The sequence below is a fragment of the Callospermophilus lateralis genome, chromosome X (assembly GCF_048772815.1).
Source record: "Callospermophilus lateralis isolate mCalLat2 chromosome X, mCalLat2.hap1, whole genome shotgun sequence".
Taxonomy (NCBI): domain Eukaryota; kingdom Metazoa; phylum Chordata; class Mammalia; order Rodentia; family Sciuridae; genus Callospermophilus; species Callospermophilus lateralis.
The window spans coordinates 121,237,018-121,249,391 of record NC_135325.1 but is presented as its reverse complement, the minus strand read 5'-3'; the positions used below and the strand labels follow the sequence as shown (position 1 = coordinate 121,249,391).

At 36.8% G+C, this 12,374-nt stretch overlaps 1 protein-coding gene across 1 annotated transcript in view; it reads right to left on the bottom strand.

The window, feature by feature from the left end:
• Positions 1-12,374, bottom strand: part of Aff2 (ALF transcription elongation factor 2) — a 347,505-nt gene that overhangs the window by 310,464 nt on the left and 24,667 nt on the right. Inside the window, exon 3 of the mRNA XM_077106520.1 lies at positions 9,077-9,197. Coding sequence (XP_076962635.1) covers positions 9,077-9,197 — 121 coding nt within the window. The remainder of the gene's footprint in view (positions 1-9,076; positions 9,198-12,374) is intronic.

The following is a 12,374-nucleotide window of genomic DNA, read 5'->3' as shown; positions in this document are numbered from 1 at the left end:
AAAAAATTCTTCTATTTTAGGTCAGATGAGCGGAATTGTTTTATTTTACTTAACAATTAAAAACTTCCACTTACTGATCAGAGCAATTATAGTGGAATATTCCACTTATCTATGTTTTGAACCTATCAACATTTGTACTACACATTATACATGAGAAAGTCTTAGCCCAATGGGTAAGAACATCAGTTGAGTTTTGCTAGCCTGACTGTACCAAGTTTAAAAGAGGCATGAAATTAAACACCTTCTAATTGTGCTAACATATGACTAAACTGAATCTAATTCCTTTTAATCAAAGAACTGTATAAATTACTGGTGTCTGCCTACATATTCTGGGGCAACTGTGTTTACATATTGGTGATTCATACTCATTTACTTTGAAATGATGCAATTGTTCATCAACAGTGACTCAAGCTCTCCTGTGTCTTTTCAGTGATTTAGACAAATTATTCAAGAATTTAGATTGTTGCTTAAGTAAATCAAAACAAAGTCATCTTTTCAAAGTGATTCCATGCATAGGCGTTACAGAAGCAACCAAATCAATCTGTGGACAATCAACAGACTAGCTACACCATCCCCTGTAGGATATACTAATCCCATAAAAACAGTTGTGTTATTTTTTAAATAATTAAGCTCATGCATGGGTGTTTGTAATACAGAAAGCAAAGCTTTCATGACTGAAAAATGTAGGGTAGCTGTATATACTTGGAAATGACTTTGATGATAGCCCAGTTGTTCATCCTCAAAAATGACTTTTGTTATTCTCTTTATATGCCAAAGAGGTTATCAAAATAAGGTGTTGAATTCAGAAGGGTAAAGGACTTGTTTTTGCCTAGGCTGTATTTTCCTGGTCCAAGAAGTGACAACAAAAGTAGGCTACTATTATTCATGGAGCCATGAGGCAATTAGGCCACTAAATGAAGAATGCACTACCCTATGTGGCCGTTAGGTCCCAGAAGCCATAAGCACCCTCTCTATGAAACAGATGGGTAACTACCTTCCCACTGTTACACTTTCTACTGAAGAGAGATGTTTAACAACTAAGGTATCCCCTATGCTTTCATACTGCTAGTCTCCTGGTGTATATTGGGAGTTTAACTAACTATCCAAGTCTGGTGGTGTCTCAGTGTAAATCTAGGTTTGATTGTGTGTTTATTGTTCTATGTATGTGAAGATGGGAAAATATGCAGATGGATGGATGGTGAATTGCCAGAAATGAATGAAATCACCCAGAGAAAGAAAATGCAGAATGAGAAGATTGGGTTCAGGCAAGAACTCTGGGAAACATCAACCTTTAAGAGACAGGGGGAAGAAGAGGAGCCAACAAAGGATACCAAGAAGGAAAAATCACACTGAGAAACAAACTAGAAACCTTGGCCTCATTATTGGTACATTCTCCTTGTAATTCATACCATGTGTTAAACCATATAAGACATTTCCAAAGAAACGAGGGCAGTTAGAAAAATATGAATTTCAAAGATTAATTAAAAGTATGCTAAATATATGCTAAGGGAGTTTGTGGAGGATGGAAATCTTTAGAAATTGAATAAATACACTTCAGTTGGCTTATCCTCAAAAACATCTTATATTGCATCATATGCAACCTTCATGCTGAAGTAGTGATTAAACAATTAATATTCTCTAAAATCCTCAACTGAATAATCACTCCATTTTCAGAAGCATATTTGAAAAGCATATTTAAAAGGTACAGATGAATAGAAATCACTTTTATTTCCTAAAACTCCCTAGGTTTGTTATTTTTAATGACAGAAATTACTTTGGAGCAAAAGCAAGAATAAACTCTTTGCATATAGCAGTACCCTTCAACAGAGTTTCACAATAAACCATTGGGCAACTGCCAAAACCGGTCTCTCTATTCAGTCCGTAAATATAAAACAAAGAAATTTCATTGTGCAGAAGGCCTAGCAAGAATTTGATGTTTTAAAATTCTGCAGTGTTGCTGTGGCCCCTCCCACAGATTACCCCTGAGTCACTTGACTGAAAGGCTAAGGAACACTGATACCTGACTATATCCAAAGATAGGGTCCTATCAGGAGAATACACCATTCCATGTCCCTTTTGAAGTGCTTTTATTTTCCAAATGGCTCTGGTTGAAACATAGTTCTACAAAATCAGAACTTTGCCCTTAGGTGCTGCAGAAACCACTATAATACCCCATTTCCCTAAGAAGTCATTCCCCTCTTTCAGGACAGAAAAACTACAGATCTCATTGATTTGCAAGCAAGCAAGTCAAATTACTGTTCTTGTTTCAGTAGTACATAGATGGGACATGTTCAACTTATCCTCAGTGGGAGGAAGTATATCTCGTTATTTATGTTTACTCTTACAATGATCTTGGTTTCTGAGGCATTCTTACAATTTTTGCTCTTCTAGGTTTGAAAATAGGAGTACTTCTAAACTGACCAATGTCTAAAACTGTGTGTATGCGAATAAAATTTAGGGAAAATTGAAATTTTTTGAACAAGTCTAAAATTCAACCTACTATAAAGTATATGCTACTACAACTATGTTTTCTTTCCTGCTCAAATATATATATATATATATATATATATATATATATATATATATATATATATATATTTGTTAAAGGACAGAGACCACCTTTTATTCATCTTTATATCCCCAAAACTTAGCACCATGTCCGGTGCATATTAAGTACCCAGTGTATTATTGCTGAACTGGACACAATCAAATTATAACTCATGCCCTGTTTATATCAAAAGAAAAAAATCACAATAGCTTGGACTAAAGGCATATAAATAGAAAAACAAATGTTAGGCTAACTTGGCCAGTATGACTGGACAATAAATTGAAATCTGAGCTTCCTGGCTGCTAAATCAAAAAGAAAAAGCTCGTAAGTTAACAAGTTATTTTTATATCATAGAAGGAAGCATATCTTTATCCATTAAATGAAGTATATGAGACATTAAATGCCTGTGAAAAGGAACCTTTTATGTGAAAAGGAATCTCTCATTGGCTTATTTACAAGAATCTTTGAGGAATAAAACAAACCATTTTTTCACCTTCAATTTTCCAGAAGATGCAAAGCTGCTTCTCACATGCTTCTTATGATAACTACAAAAGCAAAAGCATTGCACTAACATCTAGCTTAGTGAAGACAGGTCTACATGTTAGGGGTCTATGCTAATATAATCTGGGTGTGTGGCTGTCTTGTGCATTTATGACATAGGGGTAGAGCTTAGATAACCTGTAAGAATCAACTGTCATCTCCCTTAGGATAGCTTCCTCAGAGAGCAACTATCTCAAAGGGACTTGTGACACGAACTGCATAGCAGGCAATTCAAGGTTGAGTTCACTGGCAATACTTTGTGAGTTGCTAATTAAAGGAAGATCCATATGCTTTACACAACATAAGTGCTGTGGCTTCAAGTAGGAATTACTACGGTCACTGACCTGACAAAATCTGGTAAGTTCAAAATTCCCATGAGGTATGGTTAAGCATAGAGGACACTTAGACACATGGCCTCAAGAAGTCCACTATTCAACAATCACCAACTAAAAGTCCAGTGCAGGCAGTCAGATAAACTCTGTGCCTTCCTACCATTGGAGATGGGCAATGTCCATTTCTCAAGATATGGATATGAAATCCACTGCATAGAAAACCCAATGGGGCCTGAAATGCATTCATATACTCCTACACAGTGTGCTCTCATTATACACCATAGCAACTTCTGATTCACACTAAATGTTCATTTTCACCCTCCAGAGCCTTAGTAATCCTATTAAAGAGGAAGGTATTCTTGGCAGTCTTGATCGAACATCATAAACACGGCAAAGATGAATTTTAGCCATTTCAATCAATTATAGGTTTCTTTCAATTTGGCCAATTCTTTACTTCCCGTTCTAGATAATTGGTTGATTCCTTAAAGGTAACCTCTGCAGCCATTATTTTCTAAGTAATCACTATTTCTCTATCATCAAGGAAATGCATTTTCCAAGTATTTTCAGGCATAAATTACATGTCTGTTTTGTGGCTCATGACTAACAGCAGTCCTTCATTTAAGCTTTTTGCCTTTCATTACTTTAGGAAATGCAAACTTCCCTCAGTTTGCTTCTAATGCTATCTACACAAATCAGCAGTATAATTTCATTGCCAAACTAATGTGTGAGGAAGCTATCGTACCATAGTATTTCTTTTTAATAAAAGAAGCAAAATAATTGAAGTTTTAAAGTTCATTTTACCTTTCATTTTATTGGGGACAAACTATGTGATTTAGTAATTCCTTTTTTTCCCAAATTTAATATTTTACACTTAATTTCTCTAAGCTGTAAGTTGCTATTTCTTCTTTATTCTAATTATAATAATGACAATACATTGAATTTATGTAGCACTTTACAGATTTCAAAGCAAGGTTATCCAGGTTGTTTTCATTTGTTCCATAAGAAATTATGTGAGTCAGCAAAGTAACTTTGGTGATCATCTGGCCTCTACTTGCCCTAGCACAAATGACTTTGGGTAATGCACTTAATCCTCTCTTCATCTCGGTTTCCGCCTTCTTATTGAGCTGTGAAAGCCTTAATGTGTTACTATTATTATTAATTGTTATGGTCCACTTCAGAAAGGAGGAAACTATGGGTTAGAGAAATGAAGCTTCTCCCTGATAGTAACCTAGCAGGTAAACTTATTGAGTCTTCTGATTTCCTGTCAGAAGATAAACAACTTCCTGTTACAGATACAGAATCACAAAGAATTGGATACAAATCCACATATACCATATGGGAGTATATGAAGGTACAGAGAAGCCACTTCACTTCCCTGACCTAAAATTCCCCAAGAAAAATGTGGGGGAAATTTGTGCTCCATTTATTGTAAGGAACTAAACAAGCACATCCAGAAAACCCTAGCACAGTTCCTGGCATACAATATGTGCATTCCAGTTCCTTACCAGCCATCTACACTAACATATCTTCATTTTTATGAGGTACTTTTAAAGAAATCCTTTTAAATAGTGTAGCACAAACTTATAAGCCCCAGAAAGAAGTCCCCCACACAACAACCAAATTTGGAGAAAGTCAATATTTTCCCATTCTGAATGTGGTAGAGGCAAAGCAAAAAAGGAAAAGAAACCACCTAGGAACGTGAGAGATCACTATTTCTTCTTTCTGTCAAGAAAGTGAAATAGTTCCTAAGGACTAGTTGATGAACCATTGATGATACCAGACAAGTGATCAGGTCATGGTTTACACTTTGTATAGCAAGATGATTCCCAAAAGTCTTGATTCACTACCAGAAGTTTTCACTTTCAGCTTGTATTTCTACTACAATCCCAGGGAAGAGTCATGGTATGTCTTCATTTCTACCAATGGACTGTTAACCAGCTCTAGGACTCCCATCACCCCTGACACATCCAGGTACCCCAAGGACATCCACCTCAGACTTTGTCTGGGGTGTCTGTGGATGTGCACAACAGCTGCAGTGTCACAACATGATGGGAAAAAGAGGACTATGTCCCAGTGATTTCCCAGAAAAAAAATTGAATATGGACACAGCACAAGATGAGAACTGATCAAAGCAAGGATGAAAAAAAAATTACTAGGTCACAAACTGTTAGCATAATTACTTTCCTTCATAGTTTTGACTCAAGAATAGAGACTTTTTCCCCATAAATAAGCACAAAAGACAGTAAATGATTAATCACACAACAGGCCTGGCCCTAAACTAGACTAAATGTTCCCATCTGTGTCGCTACCTGATACACCATTGTAGTATCAAAACAGATGGTTTTTGAAAATTTCTGACAACACTGAGAATGGGTATTTTTTTCAACTATCTTCTCAAGAATACAGTGCTATCATCTAAAAATATACATGTATGTATATAAAAAGTCTTGTTAAGAGATGGCAATCACCCTAAAGGTGCAAGACCATTGAACCTTTGTGACCTAAAGTTATGAAAGGAGAATACATCAAGGGTTCTTCACTACATAATAGGGTTAAGAATGGAACAAATATAGAATTTGAAGACAAAAATCTCTCTGTAGAGCTGTGTTTCTAACCCATCCAAAGATAAGATGTAGAACTAACTCATTTGGTTGTTCCTCATTTATCTCTGGAAGAAACAAACTGTCTATCATCCTTTGACCTCACCTCCAAAAAAGGAGGCCACAACTCCCTGCTCTGATTCCAGTATTCCTTCCACTTTCTATTTTCCCTCATTCTAATGTTTTAGCCCCATCTTCCTACCTCTGACTCAAGATTCTTTACCTATGCTCTAAGTTGTGGTTTGTATGTGAGGTGTCCCCCAAAAGTTCACATGTGAGATAATGCAAAAAAGTTTGGAGGAGAAGTGATTGGGTTATAGCATTAGCCTAATCAGTGAGTTAATCCCTGCTGGGATTAACTGAAGTGGTAGGGTGTGGTTGGAGGAGATGGGAATTGGGGTGTGGCTATGAGTATATATTTGTATCTGGCAAGTGGAGACTCTCATGCTTCCTGATCACCCTGATGCTCCTTCCCTCCATCACACTCTCCTGCCATGATGTTCAGCCTCATCTTGAGGACTGAGGAATGGAGCCAGCCTTTTATGGACTAAGACCTCTGAAACTGTGAGCCCTCAAATAAACTTTTCCTCCTCTACATTTGTTCTGGTTGGGTCTTTTAGTCACATCAGTAAAAAAGCTGACTAAAACTGGTATTTTAAAAGTCTCTCAGGGAATCTGTTCCACTTAGCATCACCTCTCTCTGCCCCTACATCCTCTTCCTTCTCCTTCTCCACTTATGTTGGTTCCTTCCCATGGATCTCAAAACATGCTCATGTTTCTCTCACGCCAAAAAAAAAAAAAAAAAAAAAAAAAAAAAAATTCCTCCTGGATGTAATTAATCACTTTACTTTCTAACTTATCTTTCTTCCTTTATCCATACAAAATCTCTTCTGCAAGATGAAGTCTATATTGACTGCCTCTCTTTCTTTACTTAACCATTTCTTGTTTATTCTCCAAACCCTGGCAGTTTGGCTTCCCACAATGACTACCATCAATGAATAAAATGACTCTCTGTAATGTAAATAATAATTCTCAACTGCCAAATGCAACAGTTTCTTTACAATCCTTACCTTTCCTGATTTATCCAATGGCATGTAACTAGTAAATCCTTCCTCCAACAATTGTTTGTTCCCTTCGTTTCTCTTAAATATTTCTCTGCTAATTCATATCCAACCTAGCTGATCATTCTATTTTAGTTTTTCCTGGCCTCTGTTTTTACCACCTGTTTACTTCTTAAATGCTGCTATTCCTCAGGATTGTCTTTCCCCTCTTCTTACTCTATATTCTAATTTGATGATAGTATTAATTATTGTAGCTTTCACTGCCACCTGCATGCCAATAGCAGGTAAGTCTCTGTCTTCCCCACTCCCATGAGCTCCAGATTCATATATTCAATGCCCACTATGTATTGTTTTCTTGATATCCCACTGGCATCTGAAACCCAATATACTCACAGCTCACTGAATCATTTTTTCCCTCTACAACAAGAAAAGATGTTCTCCTAAACAACTTTCAATGATATCATCATCCTCTCAAGTAAAAAACTCAGGAATCATTTATACTTATTTCATACTCTCCACACTGCCCAACATCATCTTTAGAATCTGTAGGGCTCTCCTGTTGGGGCCATGCCCTGAATCAAAACATGTAGTGACTTCTCTCCATGCCCAGAATTGTGTTTAAGCTCCCTCGAATGATATTTCCCCTTCCTATCCTTCTAATGGTCACCATGCAGTTGGGCCATCACTTGTCCATGATGATCTCTGCCACTGGACTAAGAATTCCTCAAAGGCAGAGCCTGTGTTGTATTTCCTGTTGTTTATTGGTCTATGACAGTGATTAGTGCATAGTGGGACTTCAATTAATGTTCATTCAATAAACATATATCTAAGTACAAATGTAGTATATAAATTGAATTGATTTGAATAAGAAAAATGTTTCTTTATGAATTGTGCTAATACTGACAAATTGAAAATCAGTAGCATAGGTGACCTAAGCCTCTTTGTCAGGTTTCCCACACTTGGCAGGTACCCAAGTATCTCAATCAAGAACTCCTTACTTGTTCTGAATAAGGCAGAAAGATTCTAGTCTCACTAGCCACCAATCTAAACAACTTATTCTCTACTTTGAGGTAGTATCTGACCAAATCTGTCCTCATTAAGAACTATCCTTTTCCAAAAGTCACTATCCTTTAATTGATGCTCTTCTCAAATCAGAATTCTTGAAAATTTTCTCTATTGTCATTTTATTTTTACATCATTTTGTTTCATTATACAAAATTACACTGGTACTAAATTTCAATGAAAAATGAAACAGCTGCCAGCAATTGAATAAGATCCTTCCATCATAATTTCTTCCCAGTCTCCTCTAACCTCCACCCCTAGTAGAAAGTTCAGAGGCAGACATTGTAAAATAAATACTTGTAAACATAGCAGTTTCATCACTATTGGAGCTACATACTAGCCAGAATACCACTAGAAAATTGGCCTAACTAAACTACCTCCTTGGGTTGAGGCAATCTCCTAACCCATGATTATTAACCACCAGGAAAAAGATTGGCTTTTTCCTTTTTCTTAGGACAGTGATTTTCAAAGAGCACTCAAACCACTGAACAGCTGCTAACAACCAAGTGAAAAAAGAAAGCAATGTTCTTGCAATGGGTGGCACTGATTGGGAAGAGAAATAGGCATATCTGTTGACATTCTGATGAAGTCTTCAGGGGCTGTCTGGCTGAAAATCAAAGTCCTGGAAAACACAAAGATGGGGCATTCCTTGCTGCAATAATTGTAGGCAGTAACAGGTTCCTCGGAGACAGGAAGTCTCACAGGTCTCCTTCAAATCTTACCATACTTCTCAAAGAACATGGACTTTTGTCTCTGAAGACTTCCTCAGAAAGTTGTAATTACTCCAAATACAGCATATATATGTATTTCACTTGTAAAATATATTATCCTAGAAATTACGTAGGTGCTTTAAAATTAATGTTGATTAGTGATTTCAAAAACATAGTAAGCAACCATTTTCTAGAAAGATAAATTACATACATATTCAGCTACCTTGTAGGGCTCCCCAAAAAGATCAAAGCCGGAAGAAAAGAGATCGTCTTCTTGCTGAACTTCTTGATTCCTTCGCTCCCATTCCCTTTTTTTAAGTGCACTACGGTCCTGTTCATAGTGACTGAAACGAAAAAGAAAGGACAAAAAGAAAAAAGGTTAATTAGTCATGTGAATCAATTATATGCCCCTTGTTATCAATAAGAATAAAAAATGCAAGTCAACACAATCCAAGTTGATTCTGCAACTGAGGGAAGAATCCTTTTCTTTATTCCCATTGGGTTGAAGATCCTAGATGATTCTTCAGAGTAAAGAAAAAAAAACAACAGAAACTTCCATAGTAGAAATTATACTCAGGACCATGCAAATATGAACAACTTCTTTCTCTTTGTCCTTGTTCATTACAGGTTACTGCATATACCCCAAAAATCAGTCCACTGTGCAGAAAAGTTATAAGTTAAAGTTACATCATGTTGCCAACTGCCTAGGGCTCAGACTCCAACAGCTGTCACAAATTCCCAAGGGAAAGGAATTACCTCTATGGAGCTGCAGATAAACTGGAATTCTGTCCTAAGTCCCTAGGCAGAATTAGCCTAATGGAATTGAAGGAGAGCTGAAACTGTCATTTGTAGAAATGAAGTGTGGACAAATGGATAACTGAAAATCTCACACACTGCCTTTTTGGTGGTTGTTGTGTTGGTCTTTCTATAGTTTACAATAAGAATCTAAAAGCTTACAAGGGACACTCATTAAAAAGAATGGAACCAGCAATGAAATAAAGGATTTGCCAAAAGTCTTGAATGGCCTAAATGCACAAATGTCTTAGAATAATTCTGTGACTCATCACATTTCAGTCTTTCCCACTGTAATATCAAAAGCTTCCAGACAAAAATTAAGGTATGTTCTGGGACCTTAGGTGTTAAATAATGGGATATCCCCTGATTGAGAAAATTATTTTCTTCCTCATGCTAGACTGCAAATTAAACAGCAATCTGAAAGTCTGATAGTATAGGTTGAGTACCCCTAATATGAAAATCTGAAATTCATAGTTTTCCCTAATCCAAAACATTTCAAGTGCTGATATGATGCTACAAGTGAAAAATTCCACATCTGACTTCAGGTCATGGGGAACAGGTAAAATTCAGGCACACTAAAATATTTTATAAAGTTACCTTCAGGCTAAGTGTGTAAGTAAAGTAAAGTTCATGTGAATATTCATATGATAAGGAATACTCAACTTGTAGTGGATTTTGTTCACTGTTTTTTTTCTTCTGCTTTTTATGTTAGGCTAATTCAAAGTGAGTACATACACACTGAGCAAACTTAAATTATATAAATATACATAAAATGCCTATCAACCAGGTGCTCTGTAAATGTTGGTTTTCTTTCCCATGTTCATATTACAATGTTAAGAATTAATTAAATACTTGACATGCACATGAGCATAACAGCTAAAGGAATTACAAGAGAATTATCAATATAAAAGTATAATCAACAGGTTTTGAATACATCCAAGACCTTAATACCTGTCATTGGTAGGCTAATTTTCTCATGAATATCATAATTTTAATTTACAAAATAAGAGCCTAGAGTATGAATTAGCTACGCAGTTAAACTAGCTATTGATATATATAGAATGTATGATGTCACTACACTTAATTATCCTCCTTTCTCCACAGGACTTCTTGAACTGTCAAATTCAAAGTGTCTTTAATAGCCATATCTTCTGGATAAACAACACTCATTTCCTTTTTCTATTTTAAGATGGTGGCAACATCTATAGGGTTTTTTTTTAATGCACTGACACTTTGAAAATACAAACAGTGCTGAATACAGAGGTGTTCACTTGGCCACTCATGAGTATATTCAGCAAGTATTATTGCTGAATTAGGAAGGCAAAGAAAACCTCCAGATACCTACCCAATGCCTGGGCCTCACCTCTCTGCCTGTCTGAAAGATGTCAAGTTCAAATACTGGAAGGCAGTCTACCATTTGTACTGTCAGATGCCCTTCAGAGATATTATATTTTCTGGTATTATCTTTCATTCCCATGTACAAGTTAAGATCACAACTTCAAGTAGTTGCCAAGTGCCCACTGTCTTCATGTTGGGGGTAGATATGCAATCAAGCAGGTGTAGTGACATCTGCAGCCCACTAAGTGTGCAGTACCAGATTGTGCCTGACACCACATATCAGGCAAGGCTAGTCCAATCCCATCAATTTATCAAAATGTAAGAAAGACAGAGTGCCAGGGGTGGGAGTGGAGTAACAAATTAAACCAATATTTAGAGGTCAGGGGAGGATTTGTGGCAAAGGAGAAAAGGGACAACTAATATTTAGGCCTTCCTTAGCAGATGATTCTCCACACACAAACGAGAACCAAAGTCTCTTGCTTTGAGTAATGTGAGCAAGATGTCAGTTTTCCAGTTATCTGTTCATTTCATGCACCTGACAGCTCAGAATGACAGGCCCATAGATCACATTTAATTCTCCCACGAAGAGAACTGAAGTGCTTTGGTCTCTTGGCTTTGCAAACTACCTTCTTTCTCCTCTGAGGGAAAGATATAATTAAAACCCTGAAGGAGAAAAAAAGGAGAAGGAGAAGAAAAGGAAACGTGCTTCAACTTGCATGACAACCCTTCAAGCGGTCAGCAGTAAGGGCACTTTCAGGGCTTTAGACCTGGCTTTGATTTGTTAGGAGGCTCTTGGCTGCATTTTGCATCAGTTCATTAGCTACCAAATTCCAGACGAAAATTTGAATAGCAGATTGAGTGTGCACACGGATGTTATCTGTTGCAAGCAAAACTGCCTGCTGCATTTTTTAACACATCTAACAAAGAACAGTTAATTCTCATATCTCTGGTGAGAATGAATTTCCTCTCCATAGAGTTCCACTGCTCTTGGAAGGCAACCAAATAGCTCCAACTTTTTCCTTTCTCTCTCAGCATGGTGTTGTATTGAAAGCTTCACATGGCGAGGTCTAATGAGGAATGAACTACATGGTGATGAGGCTTTCAGTGTACAACGTCACTGATTTCTGACTGAAACCAACATTACTAATTTGAAGCACCAGCTAATTAAAACCACAGCTATGTATTTAGCCTCTTGTTATACCTACTGCAGTTTATAATTATGAGGACCTCTTTATCTACTCAATTAAAGTTCTTATAATTCAGGCAGGTTGTGTTTGAACCTGTGAGCCCCGCAGAGGCTGCAGGAAAGCATATGTCTGTCCCCTGATGATTTGATGTGGCTTTATATTCCCAGGCTTGTTTTCTGAAGGAAAAAGTGCTCCATGCCT